Source organism: Periplaneta americana, chromosome 3 (assembly GCF_040183065.1).
Source record: "Periplaneta americana isolate PAMFEO1 chromosome 3, P.americana_PAMFEO1_priV1, whole genome shotgun sequence".
In the NCBI taxonomy this organism is placed as follows: Eukaryota; Metazoa; Arthropoda; class Insecta; order Blattodea; family Blattidae; genus Periplaneta; species Periplaneta americana.
The window spans coordinates 155,088,108-155,115,758 of NC_091119.1; the positions used below are offsets into that span (position 1 = coordinate 155,088,108).

General features: G+C 36.1%; 1 protein-coding gene across 3 annotated transcripts in view; it reads left to right on the forward strand.

Moving 5' to 3' along the window:
• Positions 1–20,042: 20,042 nt before the first annotated feature.
• Positions 20,043–27,651, forward strand: part of LOC138696713 (uncharacterized) — a 60,918-nt gene continuing 53,309 nt past the window's right edge. For 2 of the 3 annotated variants that reach the window (XM_069822031.1, XM_069822034.1), the window contains exon 1: positions 20,058–20,123. Coding sequence is in view for 1 of the 3 variants with exons in the window: in XM_069822033.1 (XP_069678134.1) it covers positions 21,270–21,386; positions 22,976–23,103; positions 23,845–23,927; positions 25,137–25,223 (415 nt within the window). In the remaining 2 variants the exon portion in view is untranslated. Of the gene's footprint in view, positions 20,124–21,269; positions 21,387–22,975; positions 23,104–23,844; positions 23,928–25,136; positions 25,224–27,651 lie in introns of all 3 variants that reach the window. The other variant, XM_069822033.1, reaches the window with a different exon arrangement.

Here is a 27,651-nt window from a genome sequence, read left to right on the forward strand (position 1 = left end):
TATAAGGTTATTTAGCGTCGATGGAATTGGTGATAGCGAGATGGTATTTGGTGAGATGAGGCCGAGGATTCCCATACCTGAAATTTACCTTACGATTGGGGAAAGTCTAGGAAAAATCCCAACCGGGTAATCAGCCCAAGCGGGAATCGAATCCACGATCGAGCGCAACTTCGGATCACCAGGCAAACTCCTCATCCGACTGAGCTACGCCAGTGGCTGCATGTCTCCTGCTTAATTTAAAAGCGTTTACGTTAATAGACCTTGAAATTTATTGTCGGAGCAGCACGTGATGGCGTGTCACTAGCGGAAACTTTGGATCTGTAACCTACCGCTCAATCTATTGATAGCATGCTCAGTGTTCACCTTGCTATAGGTGATGCTGAAAGTTATGTCCTTCTGTAGTCACACATTCCTAACATCTTTTGATTAAATTACCATTCACACGCATGAGTTCTTCTTTGATAATGTTCCTAATTTCTTCTGTAATATTCTCCTGCAGTTCCTCTATAATGTAAGTATTATTCCTATAAACTTTTTTTAGAGTTCGCCACAAATAAAAGTCACGTACAGTAAGATCGGGGGAATGAGGGGGTCATAATCATTTAGAAATAACCCTGTCACTAAAAACATTTTTTTGTCGTCTAAGGAAGCATCGGCAGTATGGGCAGTAGTAGAATCTTGTTGGAAATATCCGTTTTTCTCATTATGTGCCATTTGAAAAAAACGGTATGAGTATTATGTATGGTATCTGTGTTCATTTACTGTATCATTAAAAAAGAATGGAACTTTATGAATTAGTCGGGGATTCTCTGTGTTTCAGTTATCATTGTTCTGTGAAGCTACGTGACCATGCAAATGAAATCATGCCTCATCAGAAAAAAATTTCGAATATGGATCAACAATGTTCTGCAAAACCCAATTACAGAAATACACTCGTTTTTAATCGTCACGGAGTCGTAATTCATGCACATAGTCACTATAAGGTTTCAGTTTAAGAAGTTTGGTAGACCGAGGCTTTTGAAACATCAGCTTCCTGCGCAACACGCGTCGTTGGAGAGCGTGCAAACGATTCACCGATTTCGTCAATTTTTCCCTCCGTCAGAACTCTTTGTTTCGGCTTAGGAATTTTAGCGTTTAGCGATCCCGTTGTTCCTAGTTTATTAACAAGAAGCCTAACAGTTTCTCTACCTGATACTGGGAATTTCACCAGAAAAATTCTACACACCTGTCTACATACTTCGGTTTTTACATCGTGTCGTACATAAAAACTCATTCTTCAAGCATGAACTTTTCAATTGGCATTGCAATAGATTAATTTATTTGTCACGCTAATTAAATGATAAATCTCACACACGCTGAATTTTAAGACACTTGTAAAAAACTTACACTGCCCGATAACGCGTGTTACCGAAAGAGACTGAATTTCAAGAATCTTACTCTGCACGATCGAATAAATGAAAGGGACACACGTACGGGACTGTGACCTTCAACATGCTTTCTTGCCGCAGACAACTCCAGCGGGTACCGCTGTGACGAATGCATGCGCTGCTCCGGCCCAAAGCCGAGCTAATCGCTCTGTAGTTATTCTAGAACAGTGGTTCCCAAACTTTCTGAATGGACGACCCACATTTGGGCGAGGCTTCTCTTTTCGCCCCCCCCCCCCCAACATACAGGTTCTTGATCCCAACTGCAATTTTACTCATAACTATTGGATACTACCCAAAGTACGATTTTAAACAACAGCTTTTCGAGTATTTTTCGGAAGAAACTTAAAACAATTACGACAGTCACAGATGGATACTGAATCCTCTTTTAGATAGTTGCGTTCAACTGGCTAAATTCCCCTCCCCCCCAAAAAAACAGGAAAAATCTAATTTAAATATGTACAGTGTTCTCATTTTACAAGGAAACTTCGTATCATTCCGTCGCCGGCCGATTTCCAGCTCTCCAGACCGCAGCGTGGGAAGCCGGTTCTACAAAACATCCCAGCAGTTAGTTGCTTCTGAGAAATGTACCGGAACTTGTGTGTGACTGTTGCTTGTGTATTAAATAATCGATTAGAAAATGAAGTATACAGTGGAACAACGAAACTAGTTTTCTCGTTAAATGAGACACACTGTACCTAAAGTTGGCATGTTGAAATTAACCCATTTTTCGCTGAACATAGATAAGTTTTATATCAAAAGAATACCTCGAGCTTGCAAAAGAAGTTCTTTATGTAAAATAAGTTTTTCGTCTACGATGACCATCAAAACAAAAGCGAGAAATCTCCTTCAACTTTTGAATTATATCACTATGTGTGTATCGAGTACTTAGTCCAGATATGAGAGGCAACTGTCTGGAAAATAGGCACTTTTATCACATTAATTATTTTTTTACTTTAGCCTATAACTATTAAAATGTTTCTTTTATTTTTATGTGAAGCGTTGTTATGTTTATGTTTCTAAATAAAAAATAAATTTATGACTTTGTTTTATATTGTAAATCACCTAGCAACCCCTCTCAGCTCCTTACACGACCCACCAGGGGGTCGCGATCCCCTCTATGGGAACCACTGCTCTAGAATGAACAATCAGAATCACAACTTTTTTGTCATAAGAGTTTGTTGAGTATGTAAATAGTATACATAATATTATACTTAAAATAAGAATACAAATTTAACACTCATATCGAAAGAACATTACATATTTCATTGTTCTCAGCTACCGAGTTGCTACTTGCACTAAATCCTAATTTAACGAGGACAAACCAGGCCGGGTTTATGGCTATTTGAATAAAATGAAATTATTACCCACCACGTCCCACGCCATGGCTTCGTGGTTTAAGGCATCCTGCCTAGGACTTAGGTACGTAATGCGCGCTGGTTCTAGTCCTCATGAAATTTCGTCCAGTGTATGTGACCGGTACCCACAGCATCGTGACGCACTTGTGGAACTAATAAATAATATTTTTTTTAAATTTTGTTTTATAAGAAAATACTGATATTTGACCATTTTTTTAATGAATTCATTTTTTTATCAGACAGTCTATCAAAGGTAGAGAAGTGATTGTGCATCCTATTGTAGATATGACATACACAAATGCACACAAAAGATTTAATCACAGAATGTTGGATAGTTTTTTAGTTATGAGGGAAATGCTTCATCACTGCACACTGGACTGCCACATTAGGAATTTTGAAAAAAAAAAAATGTATATATAAATAATGTTTTTTAAATCATCAAAATATTTTTATCATATAGCAGAAGGACAGTGTTTTACACATACTAATTTTTATTATTGTACAAGACACAGTAATGGAGGAAAAAATGTTAAATATTTCCAAAATTTTACTGCTGTAACCTGTGCCTAACCCCTGAAGGACGGGTGGTGCTCTGGAGCCCGCCATCGGTCCCTGCCCTGAGCAAGATTAATCCAGTCCCTACCATCATATCCCACCTCCCTCAAATCCATTTTAATATCCTTCCATCTACGTCTCGGCCTCCCAACTAACACTCTATATGCATTTCTGGATTTGTCTATATGTGCTACATGACCTACCCATCTCAAACGTCTGGATTTTATGTTCCAAATTACGTCAGGTGAAGAATACAATGCGCGCAGTTCTGCGTTTGTGTAACTCTTTCCATTCTCCTGTAACTTCATCCCTCTTAGCCCCAAATATTTTCCTAAGCACGTTATTCTCAAACACAGACCATAATAAATTAACGTTTTGTCTTCCGCTAGTTATAGTTGGGTTATGTTGTTCATTATCTGTTCGTGGAAATAAAGCTCATGTACGCACTTGAAACTACTACAGAAAGAGGCTTTATATTAATTCTGCAGTGCCTGGGAAAAGTGATATAAGTCAGTTACACAAACCTTTTTTAATAATTCATTGACAACTTCCGGAACATTTGCTCGCTTGGAAAAAGAGACATAAGTATTTCTCCCATTACAATAATTCATACAGAAAAAATCAAATCGACATAAACCAGTGTAAGTTGTCAATAAATTATCAAAAAAGGTTTGTGGAAACTGACTTATGTCAGTTTTCCCAGGCACTGCAGAATTGTCTCTGATGAAAACCAAGCTGATCTAGGAACTGCCGAGTCCGGGGTAGTGACTCTCGTTATTTGTATTTGGTTGGTTATGTTTGTCGTCTATGTATTTAGTTATATGAATTCTATGCAGTAATTATTTATTATTTATTTAACCTGGTAGAGATAAGGACATCAGGCCTTCTCTTCCCCTCTACCAGGGGATTACAACTACAATATTAAGAATACAATCACAATTATAATTACAATTAATATTAAATTTACAGATACAATAAAATAAAAGTACTAAAAGATTAACTGATTAATAAAAGCTAGACAGTTTATTGTAAAACTTAGGAAGAGAGAAGAATTTCTCGGAAGTTCCTAGATCAGCTTGGTTTTCATCAGAGACAATTCTGCAGTGCCTGGGAAAACTGACGTAAGTCAGTTTCCACAAACCTTTTTTGATAATTTATTGACAACTTACACTGGTTTATGTCGATTTGATTTTTTTCTATATGAATTATTGTAATGGGAGAAATACTTATGTCTCTTTTTCCAATTAGTACCTTATTTTGCAGGATGTAAGCTGCATTATATTCCTTTATACCTCGGTTCTATCTAAATATGCATCTTTTTGTTCCTTTTCCATAGTATGCCTTGTTATATGAACGCGCCTCATCTACGCTGCTTGTACTTCTGCATTGCTTTGTACTGTGTGAGGACTCGACGAGCGGGCACTCGGGTGGATGCTGGGGACGCCTGGTCTCTGCTTCTACGGCAGCCGAGTCGTCATGAATCTCGACGCATAGAATCCTGGATGGTTTCCGGGAGATCTTGCCTAGGATGCAGTAGTTGAGCGGAAGACGAGCACCCAACATCTATCTTCTTCGATAAGTCGCCTGTCTGTGGGTGGGTCTGTTGAGGACGGGTGGTCTCCGGAGCTGATCAAGCTGAGGACGTGGGGTCCTCTGGAGCGGGTAGCGAGGGAACAACTTGTTTTCTCCGAAATGGAGAAAGATACAACCGGTTGAGGCCGGGGGTTCTCTGGAGCTGGTGGTGACTCGGCCTAGTTGAGGATGGGTGATCTCTGGAGCTGGTAGCGAGAGAACAGTCAGCTGTTACGATTGCAGAAGAATATGCGGGTCAGTTGAGGACGGGTGATCCTCTGGAGCTGGCCGTCGGCAGAACAATCGGATGCTCTGATTGTGGATGCGTTATAAGGGCCAGTTGGGGGCATAAATTTGTGTGTTTATTTTCTGTATACATGTATGCTCTCTTTAAAATGATGTATTGTTCCAACAGGGAGAAACGTAATTAAGATTACAATGAATTTGTGAAGAAAGTAACTCGGAAAGTTTTGTTCAGGGATTCGATGATAACGTATCAGGTGAGTTCATATTTTAGCATTATAATAAACCTTCCATAATTTACTGATGTGCGTGAATTATATTGAGGGAGTAGACGTGAAGAAATCCTGAAAGAAATAAATATAACTTGTTATCTAGACAGATTGTAAAAATATGTATACCTATTTATTATTTAATTGTTCAAAATAATACATTAAATGATGTAATGAGACAACCTAATTTCGTTAGATGGGCGTAACTTTATATTATTTAATTCTTATAATCATGCCACCAGTTTTGTTTATTATTATTATTATTATTATTATTATTATTATTATTATTACTATTATTAGTATATTAGAGCATTTGATTAATATTGAAATATTATTAGCTATTCTATCAATCGTCTCTAAACACACACCTTCATCTCAAACAGCAGAAATAACTAAAATGGTCTCTCAATTAATATCACTCAATAAAAGAATTGTAGTCCAATGGATACCATCCCATTATGGAATCCTGGGAAACGAGAATGCGGATGCTTTAGCAAAGAAGGGCAGCACTGCTACTTACAGACCTGTTACTAAATCTACGTATTACTCTGTGAAGAAATTTATTAAATCTACATACTTAGACTTCAACAAACAAAATTTGATAACTCAATCCCAAGGAAAAAAATGGAACTCTCTGCATCATAATCCACAGTTAATTCCCGATTTACCACGAAAATCCTCTGTAGCTGCATTTAGATTGACAACAGGCCATGATTGTTTGGCCAAACACCTGCATAGAATTGGAATATATCAGTCTCCTAACTGCCCATTGTGCAACTCAAACCAAGAAATGGATTCGGAACACCTCAAAATCTGTGCTTCAGTGGCTGGTCATGATAATATCTTTGAAAAATATTGGAGTGCAAGAGATCAAATGACTTTATTGTCAAACGCCTGGCATTAGAAAACAACAACAACGTATTGAAATATGATAAAAAGAAGGAAGTACATTAAATATTTCTATTTGTGTTTATTGAATTTATGGTACCTCATCAGTCATCATTTAATTTGTGTTTATTTCTGTGATGTATGTTACCTAATTACTTTAATTTATCAATAACATTACTCTTCACCAAAGAGAACATGGTTGTATGGAAGGCCCGTCATGTTATAAAATAAATAAACATTATGTTCTTCAATTCAAGGTTCCAGGTTTTATTGATTATTTTATCCACTATTTTTGTAAATAATTCTGTGATTATTTTTAAGTGCTTTAGGCAGCGCTTCATGGAGCCCGTTTCATTCTATCTTTTTTGTTTTTTACTTATCTAGAGCGTTTAACGTTTACCCCACATGTTAATTTATTAGCCGTTAGTATTATAAATTATTTTATTAATTTTATTTCGTCTGTCATATATAACAACACTGGAGGTTAAATAGGCCTTGCATATAAAATAACTCCGCAAATAGCTGTAATCACGCAAATAAAATTTTCAACCGCCATTTGGAATGAAAAGAAGCACTTTTTTCTCGTCAATTGAAAAAGGGAATGCGCTTTACTACAATGCTTTTAAAATACGCTTGGTTTCACTTTCAAAATACGTTCTAAAATTGACTTAATCTATCCAAATTTTAAATCTGCCGCCACAAATTTGTACTCGGTACTGTACTCGGATCATCCGAGTAATGACGTCACAGTATCTGCTCCGAACTGAACCGCTTCGTCCCCAGCCCTACTTGACGACATTCCCAAATTTCTTACAAGGCTATTTAATGGAAAAGGGATAACCGACGTGAAGGCATACAGAGTGGATGGTTACATCTGTACCAAAATAAAACTGGTAGTAGATCATGAGGAAAGATTTGAAAAATCTAAATAAGTTTTTTCTTTAACATTCACCTTTTTAGAGGAAATCGTTATGTTTATATGAAGCATTTGGCAACATCACGGCTATTGTAATAACTAGACCCCGGAGAAAGTATTGCTTACAGGGAAACGCGCGATGTAGTATAGCTAATGTTTATGAACAGAGGACTCTTGCACGTATCACTGTGCAGGTAGGAGTAGTGCCGGCGTAGCTTAGTACAACGCAGTCAAAAGCAGTCGACACGTGTCTTCAGAATGCCAAGACCAAAAGTACGCAAGATAGAAGCACCAAGGAAATATATTCGTCAATATGGAGAAAATGTGTTTTCCATCCATGGTAATGAACTATTTTGTGAATTGTGTCACGTGAAATTGGCAGCTGACATGGCATGCAACGTTAAGAAGCATATAAATAGCAATAAGCATAAACGAGCATGTAACAGACAACAGAATTTAAGCAAGGTACAGCAGGAATCTCCTTCACAATACTTGAACGAACATTTTATGAAGATATGTGTGACGCGTTTATTGCTTCAAATATTCCATTAAACAAATTAGAAAACGCGAAACTCCGTGGCTTTTTAGAAAAGTACACTGGAAGACAAATTCCTAATGAAGCAACACTGCGGAAGAAATATGTGCAACATGCATATGAGAAATGTCTGCGTGAAGTGAAGTGTAAGATACGGGTTTCTATAGATGAAAGCATGAACTCCGTTGGACGTCACGTTGCAAAAGTGGTTGTGGCTGCCCTTAGTGTGGAATGTTGCTGTAGACCCTATCTCTTAATGAGTGAACTGTTAGAGAGGATTAATTATTCCACCATATGTGAACTTTTTGATAGTGCTATGGAGTTGCTATGGCCATCATGTATGCAATTCGAAAATGTGTTACTATATGTTACAGATGCTGCGAGCTATATGAAGAAATCTGCTAAGTTTCTTGAAACACGTTATCCGAATATGATACACGTTACATGTCTTGCACATTCATGTCATAGACTGGCAGAAGAAGTGAGAGGACAATTTCTATGTATAGAACATTGCTGTCAGATAACAGAAAGGGATTTCCTTTCATAAATTTGAAAATGATATTGGTAGTTCATTGCAACGCTTCAATATGTAAATAATATTATTACCAGTATGTCAAATACAATGAAATATTTAGGTCTCTTAATGAGAATAAATTAGAATTGCACTTTGTAAGTTTCATAGCTAATCACTGGAAACTAGTTAAAAGGACGCACAAATAATGAAACTTTCATGTATTACTTCATTTCTCATGAACCAAACTGTACTACTGCCAGCGTCACGCTGTCTATCGTTATTTACCCCATCCCTCTCAAAGCAGGTATGCTATGTTGCATACTAAGCTGATAGCAATACTTTTCCCGGGGCCTAGTAATAACTCTACGAAGCACGGCCTGCACTCCTTACCTTCCTTGCCCCTCAGATGTACTCAATCACTGACACGCATCAGTGCGCTAAGTTGGCAGATTTATTATAACGATTTTCGCAATTAATTTAAATTCATGGCAAACATGCAGATATTGGGCAAAGACTATTTTTTTTCCTGCTTAATCCTTTTAGTCACGAATTATGTTTTATGTTTAGAAAAGTATTATTGTTTGTTGTTGACTCCTTTTAAGCTTTTGTGAATTGCCCGCGGTCTCATTTTTACAGCATGATGCCTGGATTTCCAGATATGAACTGTTCACCTGAAAGTCATATAAAAGAGTTAGTGCACATAGAGGTACCAGTTCATTAGAGTATACAAGCACATCGACCCAACAGAGTAAGTAACCATTCAGGATGCAACAGATTAATTCAGTGTCGTGTTTGTTTAGAAATTAAAACAAACCTTCATAAATAAATTATACAAGATGAGTCGTAATTGTGTAAGTCACTATAAAGCATTGTGGAATATTCTATATTCAAATTTTGTCATATAAACATAGGCCTATAGCCATGACGGCTTTGTTATCGAGATATGACAACATTAGTGGACGCGCGAGTTGGCGTTACGTCGAAGCTATTCATGCATCAGTCACTCACAAGCAACGTTATAAAATAGTTAATTTTTTCCACCATGTTAATAATGTCAAAAGAAGTGCTTATACAAATTTTGGCCACTCGAGCGCAATTACGAAGGCTATCCAGAAAGTAAGTTTACCTGGTGTCGTTTACAGAAAGAAAACACAATTTCATGGAGAGTTTTATTGGAATAGGTACAGCAACTGTTGAACTATTTTTGAACATATTTCCAATCGGAAGCGAGACATATTTGTCATACCGTGGTGCAGAGAGGTGCAGACAGCTGTCACACTGGTTTCGATCCCAGGCAGTAGACTTCTAGGGCACAGGGATACAAAAGTTGATCCCATCCGCGTCCCACAGTGTTGCCATATCTCGATAACAAAGCCGTGTTTATATAACAAATCTGTTTATATTAGAATACAGAATACTCTACAATACTTTATAGTAGGCCTACACAATTACGATTCACTCTGTATATGTATCACCGTGCATTTAAAAAATACATAGGCTCTAGTCTGATTGAGCCGCAGGATTTTGAATAGTCCTACGTCATGTGGGAAATTCGTTTCGAACAAAAGTGAATTGGTATTCCGGACGGCATAGACACAGGTTTGATAGTTGAGTTCGAAGACTGTTCGACGGCACAAGCGGCGGCTTCTTTCTTGCGCTGTTGAAACCATTCAACTAGCTCGGTGCTGGTGTTTTTGGACTTACTCGATTCTTTTTGATCTACTCTTGCCTTCTGTTAAGATTATGGCCATTTCTTGTTTCGTTCATAAGCAGTATTGCGTGACATTTTTAAAATGTACGGTACCGGTATATTTCATCCTGAAAAAATCATGTAAAATTAATTTCGCGTTGAACAAAATATTAGTTAGATCGAGTGCTTGACAACGTCACCAAACACGAATATGTTACATCAACCGGATGCCGAGTTAAATTGTTTGAAATGTTACCTCTAGGCCGAAAAATGACGTCGTCTTCTAGCGTCGGAATACAAGTATGATGTGCGCATTACCACTACGAGATTCTTTGCTCTATAATAATAATAATAATAATAATAATAATAATAATAATAATAATAATAATAATAATAATATAGTATTATAGTATTAAGTACATTACTTTAAAAATGATGCGGTTTTCACTATAGAGTTACCATTATTTACGTTTATCGCATAGCCGGAAGTACAATCCCCATACTGATCCGGTTCATAGACGTAATTCTATATTAAAACGTAGGCATATATGGGACACAATACTTTCCAAATACATTTCTTACTCGAATTATCATCCATATCTGTCTGTAGCTCAACTTCATCACGAGCTTCTAATAACAGTGTAACGTCAGTCACTTCAAGTACGCATTAACAATAAATTCAACTTCATTTTCTTACATGATAATGTTATATATCTATACGTTAGATAGAGTACATGAAATACACATTACTGTACTCATCAATTATTTTTTTTTGACAGGGTACTATTATCTTGGCCACCGTCGAGTAGCCTTGTCGATAATGTTAATGAGTGAAATTTTAATTTTATTCACTCGTTGAGTGACGTTTTCTACAGGTAAGCTACTTTAAAAATATAACTTGCCTGTCACACTCCGGCCTTGTGAGTTCGAAAATTATCCACGTGACTTTGAGAAAGTGATCATAATTCTTGAACACTTGATGAATTTTCACTCATCAGCTCACTGTAACCTTAATAATGTTTCATATAAGTTTCTGTTCCATATACAGTAAACATAAATATATCTATGCTATGTAACGGTTTTATAATATCACGTGTTCAGTTGCGCTCGGACTTGGGTCGAGTCTCGCTTGGGCTAATTACCGATTGGGTTTTTTTTCCGACGTTTTCCCCAACGTAGGCGAATGTCGGTAATCTATCACCAATCCTCGGTCTCATCTCGCCAAATACCATCTCGCTATCACCAATCCCATCGACGCTAGTAGTTGATACAGCGTCGTTAAATAACTAACTTTAAAAACCACATGGTAATTAATATATTTTATCTAACATGTGGGCAGAGGTACGCGTTATTATTTTAGTTTTTTAATTACTGGAGTAATTGTTCTGAGCGCAAATGTACTTTAATGGTATTAGCACAGTCTAGTATATACAGTTACGAAGCTTGAGTTGTGAGGGTACTAGGAACAAAAGACTGTGCAGGTACTATTTCGTATTGAGCATATTCCGAATCTCACCGGTGAGCAATCCGATGGCATCACGGTGTTCCGAATTCCACCGATGACGTCATTGATGCTCCACCGGTGTCGCACCGGTGCCATCAACTTGCAGAGGTGGTGGCAGTCTCCATCAGCCGCCATCGGTGAATCTGATTGGTTCTTGTATAGGCCGGGAATTAGCAGACGAATGACATCGTGCACTGTTGTGTCATGGCGGTGTGTTCTGCTTTAGTTCTGCTGTATTGTTTGTAATGAGCACAATGTAAAAACAATATGTTAATGGCTTATGAGCGAACATGTCAACGGACCAGTTATTACTACCGGTTCAAGAAATAAATTGTTTATGCTATCTTTTCTTTGAACGAGATGGGAGTACTAAAATTTCGCAAAATTTTGCTAGCGTAGCACAGACAACAACTTGTACAGTCGCCATGACAGCCATCGATCCTTCCAGCAGTTTTGTTCCGTATTTCGCTGCAGCGTGACGTCATTGATGCCACCGGACCGGTGAGATTCGGAATACGCTGATTGTCAGTGATGACGCGATAGTAGCGATCCTAGTGGTTAGCAACTATCCATGGATGCATATTTATTACATATTGAGCTACGTGACTGTATATACTAGGCTGTGGTATTAGGTTGTTGCGTAAGTTCGTAGTGTTTTAGTTCGTCGTCACAACACTGGGTTGTTCGGAAATTGTTTTTCGTTTGTCATTTGTTATTTGGAGTGTAGAGCTTATAAATACGCCTTGAAGTTTGCTCATTCGAGTAAAGTCTGTAAGTGCTATTTGTGAGCTGAAGAAGATGGAGTGTCAAGTGGAATAAAAAGGAACAAAAGAACACTTTCAACATATTCTTCTGTTTAATAGAAGAGCAAAGGCAGCGGAGGCAGCTCGAAACATTTGTACCGTGTACGGGGAGAATACCGTCGAATAAAACACTGCAAGAAAATGGTTCTGTTGCTTCAACAAACAGCACCTCGTAAAAAGTTAAATGTCCATCCACAGAAGATGATATTATGAGTCCGGTGGGATAAAGAAGGAGTCGTGTACTACGAATTGCTGTTCTCACCTGTGGAGTAACAGTTAGCGCGTCTGGCCGCGAAACCAGGTGGTTCGGGTTCGAATCCCGGTCGGGGCAAGTTACCTAGTCGAGGTTTTTTCCAGAGTTTTCCCTCAACCCATTATGAACAAATGCTTGGTAACTATCGGTGCTGGACCCCGGACTCATTTCAGCGGCATTATTACCTTCATCACATTCAGACGCTAAATAAGCTGAGATGTTGATAAAGCGTCGTAAAATGACCTACTAAAAAACCTATGAATTGCTTCCCAGGAATGTAACATAAATGCTGAAATTTATTGCTAACAACTCAGACGACTTACGGCCACAATTGAAGAAAAAAAATCGATAAGACTGTATCACGTGCTGCTGCAATACGATAATGCATGCCCGCACTCCGCTACCATGACGAAAGCAGCTGTCCAGGAGCTTGACTGGGAGTTGATTCCACATCCCCCATATTCTCCTCAGATTTCACTCTCTTCCGTTTTCTATCACACAATTTTCAAGAGAATTAATTTGATAACGAAGATGCTTTACAAACTTGGATTGGCAAAGGATTAACATTTAAACAATATCATCATAGTTTGATTTCCTGACTAGGTGATATATTCTACGTGTCTGTGTATCCCTGATACAGCGCAGAATTTTTTTTTGTACGAATGCATTTTTTGGGTGAAGTCTCCTTTTGAGTAATCCCGTAAGTTTCTTATTTCATTTTTCTTAGTTCTAAAATGAGACTGATGTTACGAGTTACGTAGGAATGTTCCATATTAGCCATTATATTTATGTATTAATAGTATGCTTAAAGCTGCTTTCCTGTTGAGACAAAAATAGACCAGTAAATCCAATATTTTATGATTGTTTCAAGATGTTGATAAATTCTATTCTTTTATGATGCTCACGACAAAATGATAGTACCGACTTAATAACGTGATGTACACTCCCAAATTAGACAGTTTGTAAAAGTCCATACTTAAGTAAAAATAAAAATTAAGGACGATCAGAATTTCAGGAAATCATTTATTATTTATAGGAGAGAAAATTATGAAACTAAACAACAGAATAGCATATAAGAAATTATGTGAAACTGTAAGTGAAAATAATTTGAAAAAAAAAAAAAAATTCTAAATTTCTGTTCATACTTAGAGATGGGAAGAGAAAGTGATGTTATAAACATTGCATTGCTGTAGGTTACAAATAACATATTACATACATATGTAGAAGTCTCGTCGTGTTATAATAATGGCCAAGTGGGATAATGAAAAATATTTTAGATTTAACAAGATATTAAAAGTAGGCCTATGAGGTAGTTATAGAACCACCATGAATTAGTTTCATATATATATATATATATATATATATATATGATATTTATGATGATGAGATGATGATTCTTCTTCTTCTTCTTCTTCTTCTTATTATTATTATTATTATTATTATTATTATTATTATTATTATTATTATTATTATTATGGACAAATCCAGTATTGTTAGCTTGGGAACAGGTCTAAAGGCCTAAATCTTGTCACGCAGAAGAAAATTATTATTATTATTATTGTTATTATTATTAATTTATATTAATAGACATTCTAAATACACATGTGTACAGAAATCTTACTTTACCATGTGGTATGGTAGGGTTTTAGTTTGATACATAGTTGAAAACATACGTATGGGCTATTCCATATGAAATCGATCAGTAAAAAACCTCGCATTTTTTATACTCTAACTTTTTCCCTATTTATACAAGGTGCTGAGGAGAGTGCATTTGCAAAAATATACCATCGAAAGTCAAACGGTTTTCGTGTTGTTGAGCGACAAATTTAGCGAATTTTAGAAAAACAAGCCTCTTTCAGCGCTCAGAACTCTGGGACCATTTACTGCAGAACATTGAAAGAGAGCTCATTTTGAAGCTGACATTTGGTAGGTTATGATAAGAAGTAATCCTTATTTTTATTGTATACAGAGAGACCGATAATCTGATTTTACTTACTTTTAGGCTTTTTGCCCATTTGTAAAAATGTAAAAAAATATTGAGGAAAAACCTTGCATTATTAAGAGGGATTCGGCATTGTTTGCTTATTGTCACGGCAATAAGTTTCGGGGGTATTAAATAAATTATCTTCACACGCCTAGACTTGAAAGGCGCAACACAGCACACACTGGCCGAGAAATGAAGATAAGCGAGCATTGGGCGTCATTTTCCTCCTGTGTTTAAGAAAACCTGTGATAAAGCTAGCCCAGCTATGCGCTACTAGACGAAACTGTTTATGTCTCCTGGCCTTGCTTGCCTAGGCTAGCTCCCGCCTCACTGTCAGCTGGTTAGCTCACGCGCGTACTATCTATTTTCTTTATTTAATTTTTCAATACTTTCTTATTAACGTTGCACCAGTAAAAAATACGTGTTTATTTGTACTTTCAATGCGGAATCTAACCATATATTTTTAAAATATTTTCTCGTGGGCAAAGGTGTCTTAATTAAAAAAAATCTAAATTTCTCCATTTCCATAAAAAAGTAAGAAAAACTGTTTAGATGTCAATATAAACTTAAAATTTTCAGCATCAAAATAAGCCATGATTTTGATCATTGGGTGAAAGGGTTTCGAAGCCACAACAGTTTAAAGTTGCTAATTTTATGAAAATACGATGAATTAAAATATTTTTAATTTAAACACTATGAAGTTCTGATGCCTCAAACTTTGCACAAAGCATTGTATCACAGTTGTCTACGGACAGAAAAAGTTTCATTGTATTTAACAATTGCAAGGTCAATTTTCTCTATATTTCGGTCGATTTGAGATGGAATAGCCCGTATGCATATACCCAAAATAATTAATAGGAATAATTAGAGCAATTGAGAAAATCTATCGGAAATCAAAAACCTTCGGCACCGCCTTTTAACAGCGATGAAAACGCGCGTCCCTGTATTTTCAATATCATTCTTAATATTTCCATTCTGTTTATATGTTCAAACTATTTATTGGTGTAATTTTTGTTTAAACTGAAATATATATATATATATATATATATATATATATATATATATATATATAGTATTTAATTTGTATTTTTGTGCATTATTTTACAAATGTTTTCAATGTACTATTACAAAATCCTTATGTGCTTGTGAATATGATATTAGCACTTATTCCTGCGGCAATATGGACAGTATTTGTGTACCCTAGATTGTGTCTAGTTGTGTTTGTCTTGGTCAACAGCATGACCAATCTGATACTGACAGGTATACTCGTACAATAATTTTAGGCTCAATTTGTGTTACTAAACACTGCATGCTGCTGCTGTGTTGATCCTTTCCGTTAAGAGATACTTACACGGCCTATGAAAATTTGATACTTGCATTTAATCCAATGATAATGGGGGGAGGGGGGAGTATTTGTGTCACCTAAAAATGAGCCCATCTAGTTTTTATTGTGCTAACCACACCATCAATATTAACACAACGCTTATTAAAATATACAGATTTTTTTTCCAATAGAATGGCGATAGGCCTGCTTGAAAATCATGAAAAAAGGCTCATCTGACTTTTTATATGCTGACCACACAACTGTCAACTGTCAGATCACGCTGCATGTGAATGACACTGAGGACTAAACACAAAAAAGTACCCACGTTAATGAAGCAGATAGAAGTGGTACTGATATGAAATTACCGACATGTGCACAATATTAGAGTACAACTGTATTGTATGAACCAGTAATGATTTTTCTATAGGTCTAGTACATAAGACGAATAAATAATTAGCAGTTTATATGCAATATATACTCATAGCTTAGATAAGAAGTATTCACCGTAATTCAGATCACCAAACTATATGCAAAAATTGCACAGTTAGGCCTTTATGCAGATAATGTATGTGTATATGACTCGATTAAGAGAGAAGTTTTATATGATATTCTTATTGAATTTGGTATTGCCAAGAAACTAGTTCGATTAATTAAAATGTGTCTCAGTGAAACGTACAGCAGAGTCCGTATAGGTCAGTTACTGTCGGATCCTTTTCCAATTCACTGTGGGCTAAAGCAAGGAGATGCACTATCACCATTACTTTTTAACTTCGCTCTAGAATATGCCATTAGGAAAGTCCAGGATAGCAGAGAGGGTTTGGAATTTAACGGTTTACATCAGCTGCTTGTCTATGCGGACGACGTGAATATGTTAGGAGAAAATCCACAAACGATTAGGGAAAACACGGGAATTTAACTTGAAGCAAGTAAAGTGATAGGTTTGGAAGTAAATCCCGAAAAGACAAAGTATGTGATTATGTCTCGTGACCAAAATATTGTACGAAATGGAAATATAAAAATTTGTAATTTATCCTTTGAAGAGTTGGAGATATTCAAATATCTTGGAGCAACATATAAATGACCTCGAGAGGAAATTAAACGCAAAATAAATATGGGAAATGTCTGTTATTCGGTTGAGAAGCCTTTGTCATGCAGTCTGCTCTCAAAAAGCTGAAAGTTAGAATTTATAAAACGGTTATATTACCGGTTCTTTATGGTTATGAAACTTGGACTCTCACTTTGAGAGAGGAACAGAAGTTAAGGGTGTTAAGGGTGTTTGTGAATAAGATGCTTAGGAAAATATTTGGGGCTAAAAGGGATGAAGTTACAGGAGACTAGAGAAAGTTACACAACATAGAACTGCACACATTGTATTCTTCACCTGACATATAATTAGGAACATTAAACTCGGATGTTTTAGATGGGTAGGGCATGTAGCACGCATGGACGAATCAAGAAATGCATATAGACTGTTAGTTGGGAGGCCGGAGAGGAAAATACCTTTGGGGAGGTCGAGACATAGATGGGAGGATAATATTAAAATATATTTGAGGGAGATAGGATATGATGATAAAGACTGGATTAATCTTGCTCAGGATAGCGGGCTTATGTGAGGGCGGCAGTGAACCTCCGGATTCCTTAAAAGCCATATTATTATAATGTATGTGTATATTTAGTGAATGTGTAAGAAGTAAGTTATAATGTGTATTGATATTTATATCCATTGTTTGCATATGCGCATGCTTATGTATGCATGTAGGGGAATATGGGGCAGGACGGGGTATAGCCTCTGTCTTCCCAACAAGTAGTGCAAATCTACCGAATTTTTTTAGAACTTCGTCAGCTCATGTAAATATATCATCACACAACACTTACTGCCATTCCTTGCATCTGTTGTATGTTATTCGGTTGCTGCATCATATTGCATCATTCATTTGCAACTTTAAAGTGTTCTCTTGTCACACCTAAGTAGAAATGAGATTTATTTAGATAATCTATTTTAATGTCCTATTATAGAGTGCTTAACTGGCTTTTAATTCCGAAACTTTCTTAAATATCGTGCGTTATTTTTTCTGCCAGTACCTCATAACTTATAAATTGTGACTGTGGGGCAAAACGGGGTGGGGCATAACAGGGCAGTACCCCGTCCTGCCCACGTCATATTTAATTAAATTTCACCTCCTGTAATGGGTTGTTCGTCCTGTTGTTTGTCAGAAGAAGATTGGATTAGATGCGTATCATGTCTGAAATGGGCTCACAATTGTTGCGCAGGAGTAGATAGTGAAGACGAGGATGCCACGCACATTTGCGTATTTTGCGAATGACTTTTTCTCAAGTAAACTTGTAAAATGTTGTAGTATTCACACTTTCAGTATATAATTTTTGTCACTTTTGCCACTTAATTATTACAAAAAATAGATACCCCATTTTGCCGGGGCAGAACGGGGCAAAACGCACATTTCGAAAAACTAATTTATTTTAAGGTTATAATGACCGTATTTCACTCGAAGTGCATATTTTTTTACTTGTTTACAGTGTAATAAAAGCATATATGCCACAAAACCTATACATTTACATTATTTGATACCAAATAAAAACATTCAAACATTAACTACCCCGTCCTGCCCCATGTTCCCCTAAGTATGTATGTCTGCATTGTGCAATGGCCAGGTGTGCTGTTGCAAATATATTTATGTGTGTGATTACAAATTTTTGCGTGTGTGTGGTTGGTTGAAAGTGGTATTCGTGTGTGGGGTAATAAGTTGCAAGTGTTGGCGCGTGTGTTATTATAAAGGTTTGCGTTCGTGCAGTTGCGAGTGGGTGCGTCCTTGCGATTGCAACTGTGCGTGTGTGTATGTTTGCAATTATTTGAACGTGTGTGCGCGGTTGCAAGTAGGCCTATCTGTGTGAGTGCGGTTGGATGTATATCCGTGTGTCCGTATGGTTGCAATTATTTTCATGTGTGCATGCGGTTGCAAGTATTTTTGTGCGAGATCGTGCGTATTTGCTTGGTTTCCGCACAAAACCAATCCGCGGAAAGTCTAAAATTCCACATTCAGTATTCCCAACCTAACACACATAACAATTTCCCTCTTCTTACCGCTTAAGTGACATATTGATTTTACTGCTTTAGGCTTTTAACATATTATTTTTAGAGACGTTCAATATAGTAATAATTATAAATTGGAAACTTACCACTGCAATTTCACCTAAATTCCACTGTTAATTATTGTTTTTAAATATTGAAAAAATTAAGTAAACTCTACAACTCCACTAAAGTTACTGCATTCGTGATGCATGTAACATTAAGGAAGCCGTTTATTTTAAGTTCACATTTATAGACTGGGGGAAAAAAAAGACAGACGTATATCACGGCCTGCTGGAGTATAGTAAACACAGAAAACATTTTAAAGCAACAATGTTGAAGATATATATATATATATATATATATATATATATATATATATATATATATATATTTGCAAATTTGCCGTCATTGAACAGAAACCAAGATGGAGATTTCATTGCAACTAATTAGAAATTCCTCCTTCAGGTATGTAATAAACGTTCTTCGCACAAAATAATGTACGATACACGAGTGGTATGTTTTCTTTCAATTCTCGGAAATTAAAAAAGCTCAACTACGTTTCGCTTTTTCAAACTTTTCCTCGAACATGAAAACTTCAACATACCGCTCTTGTAACGCATATTACTATTACACGTGGTGAGGTTTCAAGAATTTGCACGCGCGAGTGTGTCTATGTGTCCGATGTTGCGAGTATTTGTATGTGTTGTTTGTTAAAAGCTTTTGCGTTCGCTTTTATGCTGTTGCAAGTATTTGTGCTCACGTTTATGTGTGTGATTGAGTTTTTAAATTTTATAGTAATACCAATACAAAACCAATAATCAAATCATTGTTTGGAATTCGTTATAAATTATCCGTATGTAGGGAATAATAAAGGCCTGTATGTTTAGCGTACGTTTGCCACTAATAGTTTTTTAAGACAATGGAATGGACTACCACTATACTTCTCTTTTTTTGCAGAATTTTAGAAAGAAGTTACGGTCTTCGTGATATCTAATAATAGATTTTACGTGTTTCTCTAATATTCGTCATATTTTATAATAGCATGTCACCTTGCTATTGATATCGCAACACAACACGATAAAAAACTTATTTTTGTACAGTGTAACCTATATATATAAGTTACACATACACATACATACACATGAGCGGTAAGTAAAGTACCAAGAAGCTCACAACCAACTTTCTGGAAATTGCAAGTCTCAAGTGAGTATGGGAAGAATTGTAACGTAAACTTATAGCTATTCGTCACTTGTCTAAAACTCGTAATTAAAAAGTAACAAGCGTGTCGCTACTAATAAATGAGCAGTTCAGAACAGAAGTGGTGTAAGTCAAAATTGGCTAGTGAGGTTTAAAGTAAAACTTCTGTTAAATGCAGCGTAAAGTAGCAATTAATATGTCCTTCGTGTTATCCACTGACTACTAGTAGTTTAAATAAATTGAATATTAATTGCTACTTTGCGCTGTATTTTACAGAATGTTTACTTTAACCCTTATTACCCATTTTTGACTTACATCACTTCTGCTCTCAACGGCTCAAATATAAGATTAGAAAAGGCCATTTTTCTGAATAAACAGCATTTAATTGGGGATTTCAAAAATAGAACTACATCTTCTAAGCAGTTTGTTTCCAACTATCGTTAATGTGATCATCGAAGTTCATGAAACTAGTAAATACAACATACGATCACTCAATTCTTATTGGTTGGTTTTCGTTGTCTCTTAACTGCACGAAATTAGCTAATCTTGCGATATAAAAATTAAGTATTTTGTGAATTACAATTACTTTCTTCATTTTCTCTTCTCGTTTTCCTACATTCCAAGTTAATTAGCGTAAATAAGCGCTTCTAAACTTTTTCAGGTCGGGCACACCGATGAAGATGTCAATGTTGTCGAACATAACACCAAATTTTGATAAAGACAGACTGTATGAAGAATAACTGATATTACATTGCTTAAAAAGTCCGTATAATAATATGTTTGCCATTGTGTTATTTGCTAAAATAAAAATCTTTAAGACCAATACAAATTAGTAGCAGCGAGAAAGAATAGAATTTTTATTCCTACAACAGATAAGGTTTTGAATTTTTTACATTAGATATTTCTACAAAGAAAATTAGTTCAAGTGCGAAACTCTTATTTAACACGATAAGAAACGTTACTTCATAACGTAACTCAACGCGCTTGGTTATTGACAATGATTGGTAAAAATTACTACGCACTACACTGATACGGATTATTAAACAAAATCGTATATCTGGAATGTGCTTGTTTTTTAATGTGGAATAATTATCAGTTTCATGTCTAGAGAATTAAAAGTACACGAATTAAATGTATCAATTGTCTTCACAGATGCTAATAAAGATGTTGCCCCTGCTATGTTTGACTTTATTCGCTGGTGCGATTTTCACTTCCAGTAATGGGTGTGATATTGGTCCAGTAACTTTCACAAACTTTGACTTTAACAAGGTAGGAATTTGTTCATAATGAAATTAGAATTTACTCACAATAATATACACATTATTTAACCCACGTACAGTCTTAGAAAAAAAATAATTAATAAGTTCCAGAAAGGAGGCAGTGCGCATGATCAGACATACAACGAAATGAAACTAATTTTATTACCTCAACTGGTCCTCCTCTTGTGACCCAGATCGCACGTCCTCTGATCATGCGCACTGCCTCATTTCTGGGACTTGTAAAGTATCTGTGAAACAAAGCTTTTTTCTAAGACTGTACGTATTTAATTGACTCTTTGTTACGACTATAGTTTAATAGGTTTCCATTTTTGTCTTGTGTGTAAATATTTCTTGATTGGTATGATGATTTACTGAGGAATTATATTTTATTTCTCGAACACTTTTAATAACAATAATTTTTAATCATACACTAAAAAAATTGAAGACTGGTTGATTTTCCTCATTAGGGTAAATTAGGGTCTGTTGGACAGTCGGGCATGTTGGACACTTTGTACTTTACCTCGTCACTTGTGGGCACCACATTCTGCTAGAAGTTAATGACGGAAGTAGCCCCACTCGTGGCTACTTCTGCATTGACTTCTAGCAGAATGTGGTGCCCTACTCGTGGCTACTTCTGTCATTGACTTCTAGCAGAATGTGGTGCCCACAAGTGGCGAGGTAACACGTTAAAGTACAAAGTGTCCAACATGCCCGACTATCCAACAGACCCTAATTTACCCTATCACCAAAGATTGTTAGTGATGTAGATGTGTTCACACTCTTTAAACACATTATTCTAGTGAACATATTCATCAGTTTAGAACGCTACTATCCAACATTGGACAAACTAAACACCTACATGAAATCGACCAGGACTTCCGAGAATCGGTGTGATTTTGACACATAACACTACGGTAACCCGTGTCGAATTCACTCATGAATTGTGCTAGAATTATTCTTACAGACCAGACTAAGTGCCTTCAGGTCACAATGTTATTTCTTTGCTCAGGAAACATCTGTCATTTTACTATAAATGAGAGGAAGTTCTTCAGATAATACAGTGGTGACTAAGTACTTGAAAACGGAATTTTTCAGAATAATATTGATAAAGTCTTCAATTTTCCTAATTAAAGTGTTTTAATTAGGCCTAACTTAGAGATTAAGTGGAAATATAGTTCATATTCACTTTGCTATAATGTGTAATTATAATACTTATTATTACTCAATGTAGAGGGGAAAATGTTACTATATTTTTCGGAAAGCGTTAATAATTTGAGAAAGCGTACTTTTCTTCCAGATTTTATATCTTCGGCTTTAATTAAATGTTTCGATAAATTGACATGTACCCATTCGATTAATCGTGCTCTGAATAACTTACTAATATTTGTAGAATACTTGCATTAAGTTAAAATTCGATTAGAGATATTCACGCAATAGCAACGTTAATCAACAACTGCCCTTTTTTCCATCCAATCTCTCAATTGTAATTGATCAAATATAAGAATCTATTTGAAAATGATCGAAGTTAGATTGTTGACTACACTGTTGCATTATTCATGAGCATTCAGGACTGTTTGACGGACTGAAATTGTGTTACAGTTCAATGGTCCCTGGACGTGGTTATATCACACCAAAACTGATGTGGATTCGTCTTTAGGGTGCATCAAAGATGACTTTATCCCTCAGGGTGACGAGAGCGATTCGACTACAGTGGCCTACAACCGTGTGTAAGTGATATTAACATTTCAGCAGACTATAATTATTACAAATTGTTTTTTTGTAATGCTATACGGTTTTTGCAATTACATTAAACTACATATTAAAGTATGTGATCTCAAATCTTTGTTTTTCCCTCATAGTTTTTGTGTTATGTTTCTAAAAGATTTTAAATTTAATCGAAATTGGATTATTCGCTGTTTAAGACGCCATCTTCAAGAAAATTTAATATTTCGAAATGACGTTAATAAATTTACATCCAGAGATATATGATAAATTGATTAATTAGTTCACTCTATTCATACAAAGTTCACATGCGAGAACATAGTGTAGTCGAACATAATTTCCTCAAAGTTCGAAATAATATTTTTACATTTTTGCTGGTCAATATTATTTAGAGTAAGGTATTTTACCTCTGATTGAGGTTCTGGCTGATATGTATATCTATTATCTGGTAGTACATCTCACTTGACGATATGTGTCGGAGGAAGAACAATTGTTTGTATGCATCTGAAGTCTGATTAGTGGAATATATAGCAAATCGACGATGTATGCATTGGAGGTGGAAAGGAACTGGCCACCCTACCCCATTATCTCCTGGCCTAGTTGCCTCATGAGTGATGCCTTATTGGTGCTACATATGAAGTTCAAATCTGTCTTCGGACAGGGTTACTAAACAACAACAGTATGGGATTAGATTTTCTTCATACATGTATGCATTCCTAAAAATATATTATGTATTGTTCCAACAGGCAGAAGAGTAATCAAGATTTCAAGGGATTTGTGAAGGAATGGAACTCAACAAGTTATTTTCACGACTTCTATGACGTATCAGGTGAGTTCATGTATAACATTATATAAATATGCCTTTAATTTAGTGAACCTGTGAAGCGTGAATTATGTTGTGGTAGTAGATATGAAATGGAAAATTACAACCTGCTTCTAAAATAAATTTCACTTTCAGTAAATTATTGCGCATAACCTGTCGGATAAACTATGATGAATAAGGTGGCGTGTGTAGCCTAAAAGGCCCCATATATCCAAAGAGTTATCGGAGGCTTATCTGTACAGACTTACCTCGGGAAAATAGGCTATGTATGAATTTAATGATTTTCCATACTGCTAAGACGTAACTCCTAGGGTTTAGTTCATATAGAAGTCGTTGAAATCAATAATTCTCCATGGAGAAATAGGATTACTTGAGAAATACTATTGCTTCATAGTTCCACATTTGTATAAGTGTGTGAAAATAGTTTCTCAAATTTGTATTTTCATAGCTTGCCGCCATTTCGCTACAGAGGACTGTTTGAAACGTAACAATGACAAAATATTGACACCATGCTCTCAGTATTTACTTTTTCTCCTGGGTAATTTGGAGAGCGCTATAGTCGGAAAAATTCAAGTAGTTGCAAAATTCTGGAGACTTACCTCTAGACCAAATGTCTAAATACTTTTTGCTCATAGCCTGCACGAGATTATGCTGTGGATATATATATATATATATATATATATATATATATATTTTTTTTTTTTTTTTGTACAGACTTACCTGCAGGTAAGTCTCTGCTTGTATGGGGTCCTTTAGAATAGTCCTTCCACTTTTGTCTTGTTTTGTTTTCATTGTAGTTCCTCTAATTGACCGTAAAAATAAAACAATGACATTTAAAGATGTAGATTAATACAGGAACTCATTACGCCAAATTTTTATGTTTCCCTGTGTTGTTATATCTGTTATAAACTAAGCACTGTATTTACTTTATGCTGACAACGACGTGCGAGGTAGTCTGTTGCCTTCTAATGTCTGATATTAGTTCATAATTCTGAAAAAAGTGGAACAAAAGACCCGACAATTGACTGAAATTTTGTTATTATTATTATTATTATTATTATTATTATTATTATTATTATTATTATTATTTTGATGTGAGTAAGAATAATGCATGAGCATGACAAAGGGACACTTTCTAATGCTATCCTATCATTACGCTTCAGAAGTTCAAGCTTATGATTTATTGTACTGAGAACAAATACACTGTTGTTGCAGTTCCGTGGAGGACCAATTTCTTTATCATGGGAATCGATTACACAAAATACGTGGTTCTTAAAGGTTGCCTGGTAGGAGAGGATAGTCGTAAGTATATATTAAATTACTTTTTTAGTATATGCCTAGTACTTGATGACACTCCCCAAATGCCTGAATGTCTTGGAAAGGGTTTTGATTGTAAAGAAGTACGTACAAAATTGCGCGTGGATTTTAAAGGACGATAAAAAAGTAGCATTGCTTTCTCTTAGAGGGAAGAAAATTTGGAATATCCGAATCGTATATTTAAGTCATGTTGAGTAATGCTGTTCCGGGTAGAAACTCCAGGTTCAGGCAAAATTCAGCAACCATTTCTCGCCTTACAGGACTTTTCGTCCAACAAGCTTCGTCCATAGCACTTATCGTCCAATAAGACATTTCTAGTTGCCTAGTAACGGTATTAATACATTTATTTATACTTTGTTTAATGTTGTGCCTAGTAACGTTACTCTTTTATTTTCTAAATTTCAGTTTATTTTAACACTTTGGGAAATGGCAGAAATTATCTACACGAATAAAAGAAAGCCAATGCTTCTGATACATTAATTTTGCTACATTAATTTTGATGAACCGTAATACAAGTAGACACTACTGGAGATGCTAATAAAGAGTACTATAATATAATGCCCATTGTACTACAACGATTGATTTGGAAAATATAACGGTAATAAAAGATGGAACGAGATAACATCAAAACTGCTTCCGTTGAAGGGAGACGCGGAAAATTGTGAATCAAGTGAAGAGAAGAGCAGAGAATAATCAAACGAACCTCCAGCGCAAGTTCTGCGAACGACTGTAGAGGTAGAGTACATGATGAAGAAATTCTGCACTTGCTGGCGGAAAGGAACACACTCAGGAAATTAGTCTCTTATAAACCTTCAAATTCCTGATAAGTATAGTCTAAGGTTACTAAAACTGGTGCAGAGTTCTTAATACATGATTCCGGATCAGAGGATGAAAACAGAATTTTAGTGTTTGTAATAGTGGAAAATATCAGATACTTAGCTGCCAGTTCGATCATTTTCAGTGACGGGACGTTTAAAACGTCACCTACACAGTTTGCACAATTGTTTTCTGTACATGAAATATTCATGGGTCGCGTGATACCCTTTGTTTATGCCCTAAACAATCATAGAACTGAGGATACTTACAGTATAATTTATGAAACAATTTTTAAAGAAGTTGCATCACGACTAAACATCCCGATGAATCCAATGATATCCATGACCGACTTCGAACTCTCGAATATGAATTCTGTAAGGATTACTTTTCCAGAGATGCATGTAAAGAGATGCTTGTTCCATTTTTGCTGAAGTATCTATTTGGAGACAAATTTCGTCTGAGGGCTTCCAACGAGCTCGGTGAAATCATAGACTACGTGGAACGAGTGGTCAGCTCCTCGAGACGAAGGCGAGCGCAACCTACAAGGTTTCCACCTGACGTATGAAATGTTTACAATGCAGTTTTTAGTGGTGAACTGGACTGCATTTTCCAATTTAAGGGCGAATAAAACTCTCTAGGTGCTCGCTGTACATGACCTGAACAACACTTTTTTTAGGCATGAATCAAACCCCCTAGATGTAGACTTATACAACAACTGGAAGCGACACTAGGAAACGTTTATCGTTGTTTTTTGATATTCCATTTGTACCTATTCCTGATCTTCTGGCTACATTTGACATTATAGCAGACAATGTGTAGGAACGAAACAAGCTGATAACACTCGTAACTTAATTAGCACTTAAAACCCGCATGGAACAGGAACGCAACAAACTAGACAATGGCTTCAGTGCGACTGCTGTTCACTCACACAACCTGGAAATCCCAACTGCGGGAATATTATAACTGTTTCGGCGGGAGTCCGAGTTGCTGCTGCCAGAGTGAGAGCCGCCGTGTGCTGGCCACAGTGTGAAAGAAAAACACTGTACTTGACCTGGAGCGCACTTTCCTTTCTAGGAACGAATCAAACACTCTAGGTGTAACTTCTACTTGACTTGACTGAATTTTTCTTTTCAGGGACAATTCAAACCCCGGGTTGTTCGCTATACAGTATGAACTAGACTGCACTTTCAGTGTAGAGACGATTCAAATAACCTGGGTGATCCTTATAATTGTACTGTAATTTTCTTTTTTAAGGACAAATCAAACCTCCTAGGTGCTCCCTCTACTCGATCTGGTCTGCACTTTCCACTTTAAGGGCGAATAAAACTTCCTAGGTGCTCGCTGTACATGACCTGAGCAACACTTTTTTTTAGGCATGAATCAAACTCCCTAGATGTAAGCCTACGACTTTCTACATATCAGCACATTGCGCTAAAATCTAAGGAAGATTTTTGCTTCTACATTTTGGTGGACAATGTTTTAACATTGGAACTGAATTAAACTCCATTGTCTTATCAATTCAAAAATTCTCCCTTTTCTCGTGTATAGCCATATTTAACGTATTAATAATGTTATATATTTTCAATTTTTTTCTTGG